The 17,772-nt window shown below is 41.3% G+C and overlaps 2 protein-coding genes across 3 annotated transcripts in view; both read left to right on the forward strand.

Annotated features, from left to right (window-relative positions):
* The first annotated feature begins 207 nt into the window (after window positions 1–207).
* lmo4 (LIM domain only 4) lies at window positions 208–8,787 on the forward strand. Its single transcript, XM_037546777.1, has 5 exons — window positions 208–230; window positions 1,932–2,126; window positions 2,843–2,939; window positions 3,240–3,386; window positions 8,776–8,787. The coding sequence occupies exons 1-5, from the start codon at window positions 208–210 to the stop codon at window positions 8,785–8,787; spliced, it is 474 nt and encodes a 157-aa protein (XP_037402674.1).
* Window positions 8,788–10,255: 1,468 nt separating this feature from the next.
* Window positions 10,256–17,772, forward strand: part of pkn2 (protein kinase N2) — a 43,857-nt gene continuing 36,340 nt past the window's right edge. The window contains exons 1-2 of one of the 2 annotated variants that reach the window (XM_017706343.2): window positions 10,256–10,327; window positions 17,217–17,517. In XM_017706343.2, the coding sequence (XP_017561832.1) occupies window positions 10,307–10,327; window positions 17,217–17,517 (322 nt within the window). In that variant the 5' untranslated portion in view covers window positions 10,256–10,306. The remainder of the gene's footprint in view (window positions 10,328–17,216; window positions 17,518–17,772) is intronic. The other variant, XM_017706344.2, reaches the window with a different exon arrangement.

A 17,772-nucleotide genomic window follows, 5' to 3' on the forward strand; every position in this document is an offset into this window, starting at 1 on the left:
CAGCTTTAATTCTGATTGGCTGAAGCTGATGTGACATCACCTGAGTGAGGGTGTTTAAAGGTGTCATTAGGCGGCGCACAGGCTACTCAGGTTATAACTGCATTGTTGTCCATTATGGATTATTTGTGTGTTCCAGGCAGGACGGCTTCACCACAGTGCTGCAAGTTTTCATCCCACTACTGAACCTGAGACCACTTCAGCACTCAGATGACTGGCAATCTTCAGAAGAGGTGAGTGCAGCTCTTATGGAAGAGAAATGTATGCAAACATACACCGGGCAGGCATAACATTCTGACCACCTCCTTGTTTCTATGCTCATTGTCCAGTTTATCAGCTCCACTTACTGTATAGCTGCACTTTGTAGTTCTACAGTTACAGACTGTAGTCCATCTGTTTCTCTGATACTTTGTTACCCCCTTTTACCCTGTTCTTCAGTGGTCAGGACCCCCATGGACCCTCACAGAGCAGGTACTATTTGGGTGGTGGATTATTCTCAGCACTGATGTGGTGGTGGTGTGTTAGTGTGTGTTGCGCTGGTCTGAGTGGATCAGACACAGCAGTGCTGCTGGAGTTTTTAAACACCTCAGTGTCACTGCTGGACTGAGAAAAGTCCACCAACCAAAAATATCCAGCCAACAGTGTCCTGTGGGCAGCGTCCTGTGACCACTGATGAAGGACTAGAGGATGACCAACACAAACTGTGCAGCAGCAGATGAGCTATTGTCTCTGACTTTACATCTACAAGGTGGACTGACAAGGTAGGAGTGTCTAATAGAGTGGACAGTGAGTGGACACAGGGTTTAAAAACTCCAGCAGCACTGCTGTGTCTGATCCACTCACACCAGCACAACACACACTAACACACCATCACCAGACAGTGTTACTGCAGTGCTGAGAATCACCCACCACCCAAATAGTACCTGCTCTGTGAGGGTCCATGGGGGTCCTGACCACTGAAGAACAGGATAAAAGGGGGTAACAAAGTATCAGAGAAACAGATGGACTACATCATGGTGGTCAGAATGTTATGTCTGATTGGCTGATTGTTCTTATTAAAAATAAATGTCCAATATATGTGATGTTTTAAATTCTATGTGTTAAAATGTATATGTGCCATAATTATTTTTTAAGTTTATGCACATATATGTCAGTATATTGAAATATATCCACATATGGAGACCACATTTTTGTAATGTGTCAATTTTAAATATTTACTGACAAAACTATTTTATGTATATGGGATAATGTGGCATTCAGTACTACACTGATTATCTTTGTTGAATAAACCCTTGTATTTTGATTCCTCCTGTTTCTTTGTCTTGTTAAGAAAGTGAACTCCAGCTGCCCCTCATACTGTTAGAAAATGGAACAATGAAAAGAACCGAGCAGTTAAAAACTCCAAAATGACCTGGAACGTTGTTACATTAAATTCCGTTCAAAGTTACGAACAGAATTTTTTTCTCTTTTTTTGGAGATGTGAGATTTTGTCTCAACAACAATAGACAATTACATAAACTGGAATTCTACAAATTCCCCGGCCGGGTGACCAGGGTCCTTTCCGTGTGGAGTTTACATGCCTCTCCAGGATCTACTATGAATTATTCAGTATCTATTATGAATTATCATTTAAACCATTTTCAAAAAGGTTCTATATAGAACCATCTGCAGCACATTCTCCATCAATCTGAAGAACAATTTCATGATGCAAAGAACCCTTTAAGCATACAAATGTTTCTTTGGGTGTTCATGGTTCTATATGGATCTGCTGTCTTTACTAAAGAACCTTTGTAGAACCGTCGTTTTTTGAGAGTGGTATAGTGTTTTTACTGGCAGAAGCTGATGAACAGTTGATGTGACCCAGTTATGGTAGCAGTGCACGGTGTCTGCTCTGAGCTGTAGTTTGATGCTTCGTTTGATTCTCCTCTCCTCAGTGCAGGCTCTCTCGGGCTGAAGCGGTGTGCAGGATGTGGACTGAAGATTTCTGACCGGTTCCTGCTCTTCGCTCTCGACAGATACTGGCATTGCAGCTGCCTCACGTGCTCAAGCTGCTGCGTCCCTCTGGCTCAGATCGCCTCATCCTGCTTCACCAGGAGCGGCATGATCCTCTGCAGGAGTGACTATATCAGGTTACCTCACACATACATGGGCCCACATACAGACCCTTAGAGTTTAAAGGGGAATTCCACTGATTTCTACTTAATAACAGTGTTTGAGATATGAGTCATTCAGAGTGGGTTTGGTGTGAAATGGTTCAGATGTCTTTACAGTGGTGGTGATGGGAACCAGGCATTGCCATGACTACAACACAGATATAGACATTTATTTACTATCCAGAACCACCAGAGAACCTACACGAGTCTTCTGAGTATATATGGAATGTTGATGATGGGAAGATTGTGTAAACTCTGAAATAATAAGTTTTCTTTGGGGACTATTTTGACTCACAACGTCCTGCATGTGTTTTGGTCAAAAATATTCTATCTTAAAACAGCGTCTCAGTCCTCAGGCAGTGAATTCCTAGCCATTTTATGTAGGAACTTTCTGTGAGGAGTTTTTAGAGGTGGACGTCTGGTTCCTATCACCACCACTGTGAACAGTTCTGACTCGGTAAGTTTATCTAGAACAGAGAGTTTCACAGCAAACCACTCTGAACCGCTCTGTTTACATCTAAACCACTTAATAACACAGGAAATCTGAAGGTGGTGGAATTGCCCTTTAACAGAATAGCAGTGTACAAATGTTGATATAAAATGTATATGACAAAAGTTTAAAAGATGTAAAAGAGTAGTTTAGGGCTCATTTTGCTACAGTATATTTATATAGGATGTGTTCTGTGTTGCAGATTGTTTGGTATGAGTGGAGAGTGTAGAAGCTGCAGAAGCTCCATCCCAGCTGGAGAGATGGTGATGAAGGCGAAGAGCTACATGTTCCACATTAAGGTCAGAATTAACCTGACATTCTTTACAGTGACTTGTTCATTTACACTACTGTAAAGTAGAGATCAGTTAGTGGCAGCCCAAGGTTGTTGTTTCTAATAAAGTGGCCAGTTAGTGGAAGTACAAGGTAGGTGTTTCTAATAAAGTGGCCAGTTAGTGGAAGCACAAGGTAGGTGTTTCTAATAAAGTGGCCAGTTAATGGAAGCGCAAGGTAGGTGTTTCTAATAAAGTGGCCAGTTAGTGGAAGTACAAGGTGGGTGTTTCTAATAAACTGACCACTGACGCCTGTGTTCTTTCTTGCAGTGCTTTGTGTGCTCTGTCTGCTGTAAGCGGCTGGTGGTGGGGGATCATTTTCACTGTGAGAATGGAGCGCTGTTCTGTGATCAGGACAAACCTGCTGCATCTGAGTACATCAAGAGAAACCTCCACAGTTCAGCCCAGGACGACAGCGTAACCGATCAGATGGTTAAAACAGATTATTTAATAGATAGATAGAGTGATTTCATTTAAGTGGATTGTTCTCTTTGTAGTTTCAGTCTTTCAATTTAAAGTCTTGCTCCAGTTTAAAATACATTTACGGCATTTTGGCAGACACTCTTATCCAGAGCGACTTACAGTTTGATGATTTTACACAGTTAGGCGAAGGGGGTGTTGGGAGTCTTGCCCCAGGACTCTTATTGGTATAGTGTGGGGTTCTTACCCAGGTGTGGGATTGAACCCCAGTCTACAGTGTAGAAGACAGAGGTGTTATCCACTACACTACCACAACCACTAAAACTCACTGTTAAAAAATATGTCTATCATGCATGTTATGGTGCTGGCTTATTAAACTACCAGCTGGTGGAATGAATGAATGATTTGTATGAAACCCATCAACAAATACATCCATACTGGTTCTCTTTACTGCCCTGCGATGGACTGGCGACCTGTCCAGGGTGTATCCTGCCTTCCGCCCGATGACTGCTGGGATAGGCTCCAGCACCCCCTGCGACCCTGACGGAGAAACGGCTTAGAAGATGGATGGATGGATGGGTCTCTTTATTCTAAAGTCATTAGGCTTCTATAGAGATGACGAAATCCCTCTGCAGGCTGAAAGTATAACTGCACCCATCACGCCGACCTGTAGGATTAAAGGGCTTATATCAAGGAAAACCTTGTAAGTAGTTGTACTTGCTGCACTCTTAAATGGTTCTTGAAGGGTTTTTTAGAGATAAAGTGTATGTGAGTGAGTGAGAGTGTGTGTGTGTGCATGAGTGAGTGAGTGAGTGAGAGAGAGAGAGTGAGTGAGTGAGTGAGTGAGAGAGAGTGAGTGTGAGTTAGTGATAGAGAGAGTGTGTGTGAGTGAGAGAGAGTGTGCGAGTGAGTGAGTGTTAGAGAGAGTGTGTGTGAGTGACAGAGAGTGTGTGAGTGAGTGAGAGTGTGAGTGAGTGAGTGTTAGAGAGAGAGTGTGAGTGAGTGTTAGAGAGAGAGTGTGTGAATGAGAGTGAGTGTTAGAGAGAGTGTGTGAGTGAGTGAGAGTGTGAGTGAGTGAGTGTTAGAGAGAGAGTGTGAGTGAGTGTTAGAGAGAGAGTGTGTGAATGAGAGTGAGTGTTAGAGAGAGAGTGTGTGAGTGAGTGTGAGTGAGTGAGTGTTGGAGAGAGAGTGTGAGTGAGTGTTAGAGAGAGAGTGTGTGAATGAGAGTGAGTGTTAGAGAGAGAGTGTGTGAATGAGAGTGAGTGTTAGAGAGTGTGAGTGAGTGTTAGAGAGAGAGTGTGAGTGAGTGTTAGAGAGAGTGTGTGTGAGAGAGTGTGCGAGTGAGTGAGTGAGTGTTAGAGAGGGAGTGAGTGTTAGAGAGAGAGTGTGATTGAGTGTTAGAGAGAGTGTGTGTGAGAGAGTGTGCGAGTGAGTGAGTGAGTGTTAGAGAGGGAGTGAGTGTTAGAGAGAGAGTGTGATTGAGTGTGTGTGAGAGAGAGTGTGCGAGTGAGTGAGTTTTAGAGAGGGAGTGAGTGTTAGAGAGAGAGTGTGAGTTAGTGTTAGAGACAGTGTGTGTGAGTGAGTGAGAGTGTGAGTGAGTGAGTGAGTGTTAGAGAGAGAGTGTGAGTTAGTGTTAGAGACAGTGTGTGTGAGTGAGAGAGAGTGTGTGAGTGAGTGAGAGTGTGAGTGAGTTAGTGTTAGAGAGAGAGTGTGAGTGAGTGAGTGAGTGAGTGTTTGAAAGTGTGTGTGAGTGAGTGAGTGTTGGAGAGAGAGTCCGTGTGACAGAGTGAGTGAGTGTTAGAGAGAGAGAGTGTGAGTGAGTGGGTGAGTGTTAGAGAGAGAGAGAGTATAAGTGAGTGTTAGAGAGAGAGTGAGTGAGTGAATGAGTGAGAGTGAGAGAGTCAGTGAAATTAAGTTGGTTGGTGTAGTGTAGTGGGAAGAGATTGGTGTAGTGTAGTGGGTAGTGGTTGGTGTAGTGTAGTGAGTAGTGGTTGGTGTAGTGTAGTGGGAAGAGGTTGGTGTAGTGTAGTGGGTAGTGGTTGGTATAGTGTAGCGGGTAGTGGTTGGTGTAGTGTAGCGGGTAGTGGTTGGTATAGTGTAGTGGGTAGTGGTTGGTGTAGTGTAGCGGGTAGTGGTTGGTGTAGTGTAGCGGGTAGTGGTTGGTATAGTGTAGTGGGTAGTGGTTGGTGTAGTGTAGTGGGAAGAGGTTGGTGTAGTGTAGTGGGTAGTGGTTGGTATAGTGTAGCGGGTAGTGGTTGGTGTAGTGTAGCGGGTAGTGGTTGGTATAGTGTAGTGGGTAGTGGTTGGTGTAGTGTAGCGGGTAGTGGTTGGTGTAGTGTAGCGGGTAGTGGTTGGTGTAGTGTAGCGGGTAGTGGTTGGTATAGTGTAGTGGGTAGTGGTTGGTGTAGTGTAGTGGGAAGAGATTGGTGTAGTGTAGTGGGTGGTGGTTGGTGTAGTGGGTAGTGGTTGGTATAGTGTAGTGGGTAGTGGTTGGTGTAGTGTAGCGGGTAGTGGTTGGTGTAGTGTAGCGGGTAGTGGTTGGTATAGTGTAGTGGGTAGTGGTTGGTGTAGTGTAGTGGGAAGAGATTGGTGTAGTGTAGTGGGTGGTGGTTGGTGTAGTGGGTAGTGGTTGGTGTAGTGTAGTGGGTAGTGGTTGGTATATTGTAGTGGGTAGTGGTTGGTGTAGTGTAGTGGGTAGTGGTTGGTGTAGTGTAGTGGGAAGAGATTGGTGTAGTGTAGTGGGTGGTGGTTGGTGTAGTGTAGTGTGAAGAGGTTGGTGTAGTGTAGTGAGTAGTGGTTGGTGTAGTGTAGTGGGAAGAGGTTGGTGTAGTGTAGTGAGTAGTGGTTGGTGTAGTGTAGTGGGAAGAGGTTGGTGTAGTGTAGTGAGTAGTGGTTGGTGTAGTGTAGTGGGAAGAGATTGGTGTAGTGTAGTGGGTAGTGGTTGGTGTAGTGTAGTGGGTAGTGGTTGGTGTAGTGTAGTGGGTAGTGGTTGGTATAGTGTAGTGGGTAGTGGTTGGTGTAGTGTAGTGGGAAGAGATTGGTGTAGTGTAGTGGGTGGTGGTTGGTGTAGTGGGTAGTGGTTGGTGTAGTGTAGTGGGTAGTGGTTGGTATAGTGTAGTGGGTAGTGGTTGGTGTAGTGTAGTGGGTAGTGGTTGGTATAGTGTAGTGGGTAGTGGTTGGTGTATTGTAGTGGGAAGAGATTGGTGTAGTGTAGTGGGTGGTGGTTGGTGTAGTGTAGTGTGAAGAGGTTGGTGTAGTGTAGTGAGTAGTGGTTGGTGTAGTGTAGTGGGAAGAGGTTGGTGTAGTGTAGTGAGTAGTGGTTGGTGTAGTGTAGTGGGAAGAGGTTGGTGTAGTGTAGTGGGTAGTGGTTGGTGTAGTGTAGTGGGTAGTGGTTGGTGTAGTGTAGTGGGTATCACTTCTGCCTTCTACTCTGTAGACTGGAGTTCAATCCCCGCCTGGGTGAGCTACACTATACCAATAAGAGTCCTTGGGCAAGACTCGTAACACTGCCTACGCTGCCCGTGTAAAATGGTAGAATTGTAAGTCGCTCTGGATAAGAGCGTCTGCCAAATGCAGTGTTTGTAAATGTATGTGTGTGACTGTCCTCTGATGGTGACCTGGGTGTTTCCTGCCTTCTGTCCTCACTGATGTAGGTTCCCGCTTCTCCTCCAACCAAGAAGGATAAGCAGCTTAGAAAACGTGTGTGTTAACCTTTGTGTTATAATGTAATGGATTAACTGAAATGCTAAAAATAATTCAGAAAAAAATCAAGTTCCTTTAACTTCTATTTAAAGCTAAGCACATTTTTCCCTCTCTGGTAAAGTTAAAAGTTAATATTTTGGAGACACAATGTGTGTGTGTGTGTGTGTGTGTGTGTGTGTGTGTGTGTGTGTGTGTGTGTGTGTGTGTGTGTGTGTGTGTGTGTGTGTGGAACAAACTGAAAAAACAACTTGTACCTGTTGGAACAAAACAAAATGCTTTATCTTCATTTTTGTAGCTTATTACATGATTTGAAAGCCCAGCTATTGTTTGCACTGTGACAAAGTCTAATAAAATATAGACCAGCAGGAATGATTCAAAATTCCTTTGAATACAATCTTGTTACATTAAGTTACACTGCATGATAAGAAGGCTTTTACTGTCCTCTGTAAAGTTATGTTTTTGGAGACATCACTTTAGAATATGAGTATCCACAAAAAGCATGAAAGACCTGTCATGTATGCCCTGTACAGTTATGCGTACAGAAGACATGGAAGACTACACATACATACATACATACATACATATACAGACATACACACACACACACACACTCACATATATATATATATATATATATATATATATATATATATATATAAGCACATAGTGTCTGCTGTGGATACCTTAATTTATTTAAATATACAAGCACTGATCACGGTCTGAAACACACAGACAGGCAATAATATGGATCATCTCTCTGTGACCTTCTGTAAGCAGCATCTGTTCATCCTCTTTTTCTTCAGCTCTTCTTTACTGAGGGATCATTGATTAGAGAGGACAGCCTCTCACTCACTCTCCCTCTCTCTCTCCCTCTCTCTCTGCACCTGTCTATCCCTCCACACTGAGGATAAACTGATTAGAGTTCAGTGCTCTATTACTGATCTGCACTTCTTAATACCTCATGCTCTCAAAGCATTCTCACAGTCTGTATTCTAAATCTCTATTCTCACAGTCTGTGTTCTCAATCTCTGTTCTCACAGTCTGTATTCTCAATCTCTGTTCTCACAGTCTGTATTCTAAATCTCTATTCTCACAGTCTGTGTTCTCAATCTCTATTCTCACAGTCTGTGTTCTCAATCTCTGTTCTCACAGTCTGTATTCTCAATCTCTGTTCTCACAGTTTGTATTCTAAATCTCTATTCTCACAGTCTGTGTTCTCAATCTCTGTTCTCACAGTCTGTATTCTCAATCTCTGTTCTCACAGTCTGTATTCTAAATCTCTATTCTCACAGTCTGTGTTCTCAATCTCTATTCTCACAGTCTGTGTTCTCAATCTCTGTTCTCACAGTCTGTATTCTCAATCTCTGTTCTCACAGTTTGTATTCTAAATCTCTATTGTCACAGTCTGTGTTCTCAATCTCTGTTCTCACAGTCTGTATTCTCAATCTCTGTTCTCACAGTTTGTATTCTAAATCTCTGTTCTCACAGTCTGTATTCTCAATCTCTGTTCTCACAGTCTGTATTCTCAATCTCTGTTCTCACAGTCTGTATTCTAAATCTCTATTCTCACAGTCTGTGTTCTCAATCTCTGTTCTCACAGTCTGTATTCTCAATCTCTGTTCTCACAGTCTGTATTCTAAATCTCTATTCTCACAGTCTGTGTTCTCAATCTCTGTTCTCACAGTCTGTATTCTAAATCGCTATTCTCACAGTCTGTGTTCTCAATCTCTATTCTCACAGTCTGTATTCTCAATCTCTGTTCTCACAGTTTGTATTCTAAATCTCTATTGTCACAGTCTGTGTTCTCAATCTCTGTTCTCACAGTCTGTATTCTCAATCTCTGTTCTCACAGTCTGTATTCTCAATCTCTGTTCTCACAGTTTGTATTCTAAATCTCTATTCTCACAGTCTGTATTCTCAATCTCTGTTCTCACAGTCTGTATTCTAAATCTCTATTCTCACAGTCTGTGTTCTCAATCTCTGTTCTCACAGTCTGTATTCTCAATCTCTGTTCTCACAGTTTGTATTCTAAATCTCTATTCTCACAGTCTGTATTCTCAATCTCTGTTCTCACAGTCTGTATTCTCAATCTCTGTTCTCACAGTCTGTATTCTAAATCTCTATTCTCACAGTCTGTGTTCTCAATCTCTGTTCTCACAGTCTGTATTCTCAATCTCTGTTCTCACAGTCTGTATTCTCAATCTCTGTTCTCACAGTTTGTATTCTAAATCTCTATTCTCACAGTCTGTGTTCTCAATCTCTATTCTCACAGTCTGTATTCTCAATCTCTATTCTCACAGTCTGTATTCTCAATCTCTGTTCTCACAGTCTGTATTCTCAATCTCTGTTCTCACAATCTCTATTCTCACAGTCTCTATTTTCAGTCTCTATTCTCACAGTCTCTATTCTCACAATCTCTATTCTCACAGTCTCTATTCTTACAGTCTACTGTATATTCTCAATATCTATTGTCACAGTCTATTCTCACAGGCTCTATTCTCAGTCTCTATTCTCAATCTATTCTCATGGCTTCTATTCTCAGTCTCTATTCTCACCGTCTCTATTCTCAGTCTCTGTTCTCACAGTCTTTATTCTCTGTCTCTAATATCACAGTCTCTATTCTCACAATCACTATTCTCACAGTCTCTATTCTCAGTCTCTGTTCTGTCTTTATTCTCACAGTCTCTATTCTGTCTTTATTCTCAGTCTTTATTCTCACAGTCTCTATTCTCAGTCTCTGTTCTCACAGTCTCTATTCTCAATCTCTATTCTCAGTCTTTATTCTCACAGTCTCTATTCTCAGTCTCTGTTTTCACCGTCTCTGTTCTCACAGTCTTTATTCTCAATCTTTATTCTTCATATCTCTTGTCAATTCATGTGTTCAGATAATCTGGACCATCAGGTGATAAAACACTTTTACAAACAAAAACGTCCTTGTAGTTTTTGCAGATACTCACTCATCTATCTATCTATCTATCTATCTATCTATCTATCTATCTATCTATCTATCTATCTATCTATCTATCTATCTATCTATCTATCTATCTATTTCTGTTTGTCTGTGTATCTTTCAGTCTGTCTGTTAGTCTGGCATTCCATCTTTTTGTCTGTCTATTATTTCTCTCTTTGCTCTCTCTCTCTCTCTCTCTCCCCCCCCTCTCCTCCTCCTCCTCCTCTTTTCTCCGCAAGACTCTGATTCAAAGTTGGGAGCAAAGATGGCCGCCGATCCCATGCAGGTAGGAGAAACTTTTCCAGCTGTTGTTGTTTAGAGGAATAAGCGCGTGCGTTTGCGGGGTGTGTGAGCGCGCGCGTGCGGGAGTGCTTGAGTGTGTGTTCGTGTTTACAGCAGCGAGCCCGTCACGCGCGCTCCGACACGGCGGACAGGTCCACCCTGAGCGGCGTGTGAGGAGTTTTAGTGTCTGATCCAGAGTTTGGCCTGGAAAACACGCCGAGGAGGAGCTGAGGGCTGAGCGACCCCGGACCCCGGACCCCGAACTCCGGGCGCTGTTTGTCCCCGCGCCCTCTCTCTAGTCCCGCTAGTCCCTCTCTCGGGAGGTTTATGGCGAGCTTAAGGGTTAAACTCGTCTAATTTACCGAAAGGGCACGGAATTATCAGCGTTTTCAGCCTTAAAACAGCGGAAAACCCGAAGCTGCTCTTATTCGCCAGCCTCTTGTTCGAATTTGGCCGTTCCACCTTAAATGGTGCAGGAGTTTACATTCTGGCGCCTGAAGCGACAGAATGTAAGCGCTGCGCAATTTAAGGTGGAACGGGAAAGTTCGATCAGCAGCTGTTTTGGCGGGGGTTTGTGTTGTCAAACACTGTTTTTTGACGAGATTTTAACGTTTTACGATATTTACAGCTGCCTAAATCATTCCAGTCATGTCCATGTTTGATTTCCTGTGGTTTTGTGCACTTCTGTCTTTCTTATTCCTTGTTTTTGTGCTGTTTTCTTGTTCACCAGACTGTTCTGGTTCGAATTTTCCGTTCCACCTTAAACAGTGTAGCTATGGCTGGTGCAGCCCGGGCGCCAGAATGAACTGTCGCACCATTTAAGGTAGAACGGCTCAGTTCGAAAACTACTAAACACGAAGCTGAAGTACTTTTGTTTACAAAATAGCTAATCTACTAGGCTAATGCTACATTCTTCAAGATCCTTAGAAAAGGCAGTGGTTCTGTTCAGAACCACGAGTTCGGCAACTCTTGAAAATAGATGGTTCTTCAAGGACTGTTTACTAAAGAAAATCTTAGTTTTATATAGAACCACGAACAAGAAATGGTTCTTCAGACTGATGGCAAATGTGTTGTATGTGGTTCTACATGGCACCAAAAAGGGTTCTTCTATTGTTCCGGATGTCAGGCTTATCACAACAGAAGAACCCTCAAAAAGGTTCTGTATTGAATCATATACGGAACATTCTCCCGGCAAGCTGAAGAGCCCTTTCGCAATGCAGAGAACCCTTTAATCATACAAATGAGTGTTCAGGGTTCTGTATAGAACCAATTTATTTACTTGAAGAACCTTCTTTTTTTTTTAAGAGTGTGTGTGTATATAAACATTTGATGCTTAAATGCTTCTTTGCATATTGAAATACATGCAAATGCTTGACGTGACAGTAGAAGAACCCTTTTTGGTGCTATGTAGAACCATATAAAACACATGCTCCATCAGTATGAAGAACCTTTTCACCATGCGAAGCAATTTAAGCATGATTTGGTTTTATATAGAGCCTTTGCCTTTACTAAAGGACCTTTGGAGAACCATCTTAACGGTGTTATCCATGAACTGCAGACACAAATGACCTTATTCCACCTCATCCTCTGCTTTTTTAATGCCTTTTGGATTTGTAGATAACTGATGGGCCACTAGTTCCATTCTCTGGCTCTGTATATCTGTTTATTGGTTACAGTATTAACCCTTAACCGCATTGTGTTGCCAAGAGGCAACAAGTACTTTTCCACTTTATGCCTAACTCTAATGCACATGCTTCCTTTTTTATTTGGTAAACTGAAGGCTTGATGTGTGAATCAGTATATAGAATAATCACAGTCTGTGGGAGGCCACATATTGTTTTTCATAAACCAAACCTTTGTTTGTATATAAAATAATTGTGTGTAATTGTTGCCATATGGCAACAACATGCAACGGCATGTAACGGTTTGCAGTGCATCCAGTGGGAGAAAATGAAAACAGCGTTTTTTACATTCTGAGTTGATTTCTTTTTAATCTTTACATTTATTTTCATACTTTCCTGTGTTCTTAGAACAGTTATACATGCATGGCCATTATGCACGCAGCGTTTTTCATACCTGGAGGATGAATGTGGCCGTGTCAGTGTATAGCACTGTATTGGTTTGCTTCCATTGCATTGCATGTTGCACTTCTGTTGTTGCCATATGGCAGCAAAATGCAAAGTAACCTGCCCAGTTTTTTTTTCTTCAATTTTTAAAAACGTTTTATTCATATTTCTATAAATGTGGCCATTCTCAATAAGATGAATCATGAAGTGTCTCATGTATATTTCATAATTAATGCAGTAAATGGATTTCGGTAATGTTGAAATGCATGTTGCAGTTCTGTTGTTGCATGCTGTTGCCTTATGGCAACAAAATGTAAAGGAACCCTCCCCCAATTTGTTTGGGGTTTTTTTCATTTTTTAAAAACATTTCTATTTATATTCCTATACATGCTGACATTCTCAATAAGATAAATCATGAAGTGTCTCATGTATATTTCATAAATCTTGCACTAAATGGTTAATGGATTTCAATAAACAGCTATTAAACGCGTTAATTTATCAAAGCATGTCAGTATTTTGTGGCTCTTTAGGTAGACATAATATATTTGCTTCCACTTTAGTTCTGAGGTCAGTCTGTTCATCAGTCTGCCTGTTCTAGTCCTACGTCAAACAGCATGCCATTACGATTGGCAGCTGCAGTTTATACTAAGGTCTTTGATACTTTTAATGTATCTGCTTTACCTGTTGAAGTTGCTTTATTCCGCCTTCATGTCTGACACCTATATTTATGTATTAAAACTGTACTAAGAGTATTAGTCTCTGGTTTGTTTGTCTCTTTACATCTGTTTCTTAGTGTTTTATTGTATTAGCCCTTTACTGTACAGTGTTGCCCAAAGGCAACAAGCACTTTCTTTCAGTTTTTTTGTCTGCTTACAGTTCAAAAGTTCATGTTTTTCCATTTTCCTTTGGGAAACTGAAAGCTTTAGATGTAAATGTTAAAAAAAGATTCACAATCTGTGTTAAAGTACATTTTGTCTTTTGAATTGGAAGCATTGGTTGTATATGAAATGATAACATATTGTTGCCATGTGGCAACAAGTGCAATAGTGGATCTGCGGTGCATACATTTTAGATAGTAATTAGGCTACTAGTGCCATTCTTCATCTCTCTAATTCTGTATCTTGGTGTTTTTATAGTATTAACCCTTTACTGTGTGGTGTTGCCAAATGGCAACAAGTACTTTAGTACAGTTTGCTTGACAACCATATAAAAGTTTACTGTTTTTTTTCCCCCTTTGGGATTGTGAAGGCTTTAAGTGTAAATCAAAGTCTGTGGGAAGTTACATTTGGTCTTTTATAACGAAGCCACTGGTTGTGTATAAAATGATGCCCTATAATTGTTGCCATTTGGTGAAAACAGGGCAGTGGATACAGTGGGAGTAAATAAGTACACTGTCATGTTCACATTTTACATTCTAAGCTGATTTCTTGTCAGTCATTTAAAAAACTCTTTACTACTTGTGCTTATACAGTCTGAATCAATACAGCGGTTAGCCAGAGCTTTAGGAGCCTGATAGCTATGAATGCTGACTGACTTCATTTCTCTCCCGGGCTGAAGAAGCTGTGCTGTGTTGGGGGGTTTAGTGCTGAATGTTTGCTCGGTCTGTCTGAATGACACCCGTTGTTACCAATAAGTCATCAGGGAAGCTCATTTCCAGAGAAGATAAGTGGCTTAGCTCCGCAGAGTCCAGAATTAAGGACCACGTTGTTAGCTCTTCGTTTGCATGGCAAACCACTGTTTTTGTGCTGGTTTAGGTTTGTATTGTGTGCAGGAGAGCACATATCAATACAGTGGGGGAAAACAAACCACATGCGCAGTAATGGTCAAAGGTCTGGAGACACTGGGGTTGGGCGATATGGCAAAAACATCATATCATGATATTTAAAGACATTTTCACAATACATATCAAGATATTTTGACACAAACAAAGAATCAAAATTGCCGTCAAAAACTCTGATTTTCTTAACATTTCACATGCTGTAGTGCAATCCAGTTAAACAGGACTACATGTATTGTCTTTTTAACAAAACGTGCAGTTGCTCCGTGTTCTTTAACCTCTTAATCTCCAGGGTATAATTTGGTTTGTCCATCTGAATTTACGTGATCAAATCATAAGGCAAATTATTCATTAACAATTACACAATATGCATATTAAATTTAATTTTTTTTTTTGGTAATAGGTCCCCTCAAATGAACAGCACATGTGTTTTAATGATTACACATATCGCTATATGCTTACAATTTACTGCTGAAAGCCAAAAATCTTTTATAGTTTATAGCCCAGGTTTGGGAAAAAAACGTCTCGACTTTCAGTAGAAAAACAAACTTGAGTTCAGCTTCTTTTATTATAAGGGTTTAAAATGACATCACCATCTATTTGACTGGAGAGAAGAGTTACAGCTTCATACGACGCCCAGCTTCTGAATGTAGCATATGAAATATGAACGTTATGAAGAACATGACCAAGTGCATTTTGGAACCACCGGAAGCCTCAAGGGGTTGAAAAGGTTAAAAAACCACATGCTTCTGTGTTTTATAGTAGTGCATGGACTCGGGAATACTTTGATAACTGGTTGTCAATTAACACTTTGTTGCTGCACCACAATTGTAAATTAAGACTGTGCTCTACACATTGGAAGACACATAGCAACAGCAGCCAGAAACGCTGCCGACTTCTCTGGGCTCAAGCTCATCTGAAATGGACTGATGCTCAGTGGAAACGTCTGATGACTCAAACTTTCAGATTATTTATGGAAATAAACAACCTGAGTAAATGTTTACTGGCCAGATAAAAGGGCTTTTACATGTCACTTTTCAGATATTTAAGATTTTTCATAGTACTTTGGGTTAAGAATAAAAAATAAAAAAAAGTAAATAAAAGATTAAGCCCAAAAATCACAATGTTTTTGTTTTTTAATCTGTATTTTGGGTGTGCTCTTGGAATGTATGGACTTCTTGTGTCTTGGTCTCCAGTTTTAGATGAGCATAGGTATTAGAACAGTTGAACAAAACAGCTTTTACATACATATTTTTAGGTTTTAATGAGTGAACAGACATTTCATGTACAACCCCAATTCTAATGAAGTTGGGACGTTGTGTAAAACATAAATAAAAACAGAATACAATGATGTGCAAATCCTTTTCAACCTATATTCAATTGAATACACTACAAAGACAAGATATTTAATGTTCAGACGGATAAACTTTATTGTTTTTTTGCAAATATTCACTCATTTTGAATTTGGTGCCTGCAACACGTTCCAAAGAAGTTGGGACAGGGGCGTGTTTACCACTGTGTCACATCACCTTTCCTTTTAACAACACTCAATAAGCATTTGGGAACTGAGGACACTAATTGTTGAAGCTTTGTAGGTGGAATTCTTTCCCATTCTTGCTTGATGTACAGCTTCAGTTGCTCAACAGTCCGGGGTCTTCGTTGTCGTATTTTGTGCTTCATAATGCGCCACACATTTTCAATGGGAGACAGGTCTGGACTGCAGGCAGGCCAGTCTAGTACCCGCACTCTTTTACTACGAAGCCACGCTGTTGTAACACGTGCAGAATGTGGCTTGGCATTGTCTCGCTGAAATAAGCAGGACGTCCCTGAAAAAGACGTTGCTTGGATGGCAGCATATGCTGCTCCAAAACCTGTATGTACATTTCAGCATTAATGGTGCCTTCACAGATGTACAAGTTACCCATGCCATGGGCACTAACACACCCCCATACCATCAGAGCTGATGCTGGCTTTTGAACTTTGTGCTGATAACAATCTGGACAGTCCTTTTCCTCTTTGGCCCAGAGGACACGACGTCCATGATTTCCAAAAATAATTTGACATGTGGACTCGTCAGACCACAGGACACTTTTCCACTTTGCGTCAGTCCATCTCGGGCCCAGAGAAGCCGGCGGCGTTTCTGGGTGTTGTTGATATGTGGCTTTCGCTTAGCATGGCAGAGTTTTAACTTGCACTTGTAGATGGAGCGACGAACTGTGTTCACTGACAGTGGTTTTCTGAAGTGTTCCTGAGCCCATGTGGTAATATCCGTTACAGAATGATGTCGGTTTTAATGCAGTGCCGCCTGAGGGATCGAAGGTCACGGGCATTCAGTGTTGGTTTTCTGCCTTGCCGCTTACTTGCAGAGATTTCTCCAGATTCTCTGAATCTTTTGATGATGTTATGGACTGTAGATGATGAAATCCCTAAATTCCTTGCAATTGCACGTTGAGAAACATTGTTCTGAAACTGTTGGACTATTTGCTCACACAGTTGTTCACAAAGTAGATGCTCCCTTTCAGGGATGCTCCCTTTATACCCAATCATGACACTCACCTGTTTCTAATTAACCTGTTCACCTGTGGAATGTTCCAAACAGGTGTTTTTTTGAGCATTCCTCAACTTTCCCAGTCTTTTGTTGCCCCTGTCCCAAATTCATTGGAACGTGTTGCAGGCATCAAATTCAAAATTAGTGAATATTTGCAAAAAACAATAAAGTTTATCTGTTTGAACATTAAATATCTTGTCTTTGTAGTGTATTCAATTGAATATGGGTTGAAAAGGATTTGCAAATCATCGTATTCTGTTTTTATTTATGTTTTACACCACGTCCCAACTTCATTGGAATTGGGGTTGTATAACAGTGTTCATATGTATGCAATTTATATAGTTAAAGAACAGAAGAACAGTCAGAACCAAAGAATGAACATCTTGGGTATTGAATTGCTTGTCTGTTCATTTTTCAGCAATGTTGAAAGAAGTAAAAACATGTTATAATCAGTAAAGTAACTTGCTCTAGCATTGACGTCATGTTTTTGGTCCATCTCCAGGGCGACCTGAGGGGTCAAGTGGTTTCGGAGCTGGGTCTAGGCCATAATCTGGACCTGTCGGACACCATGGTCCAGCAGAAGCTGGACGAGATCCGAGAGCAAATAAAGCGTGAGATCAGGAAGGAGCTGAAGATAAAGGAGGGTGCGGAGAACCTGCGCAAAGTCACCACAGACAAGAAGAGGCTGGCATCTGTGGACAACATGCTGAAGAAATCCAACAAGAAAGTGGAGGAGCTGCACCAAGAGCTTCAGGAGCTGAACGCTCACATCGTGGTCAAAGATCCCGAGGAGCTCCTCTTGGGTAAGGAATCGGAATCGTTAAATAAGTAGCGCAGGTTTACTTTTACTGCCCAGCTGTCATAATCCAGAAGATAGAAACATAATATCTATAAATGATAAGATAATGTATAATATAATAAACAGTGCTCTCAGATTTATATGGGGGGGAAAGTAGTTTTCCAGAAGGAAGCACCTCATGAACACCCTGTAAAGTGATTCAGGTATATTGAAATTTACACCCTTTTCCATATAGTTACGCTACACCCTTTTCCATATA

This window comes from Pygocentrus nattereri, chromosome 17 (assembly GCF_015220715.1).
Source record: "Pygocentrus nattereri isolate fPygNat1 chromosome 17, fPygNat1.pri, whole genome shotgun sequence".
Classification (NCBI taxonomy): domain Eukaryota; kingdom Metazoa; phylum Chordata; class Actinopteri; order Characiformes; family Serrasalmidae; genus Pygocentrus; species Pygocentrus nattereri.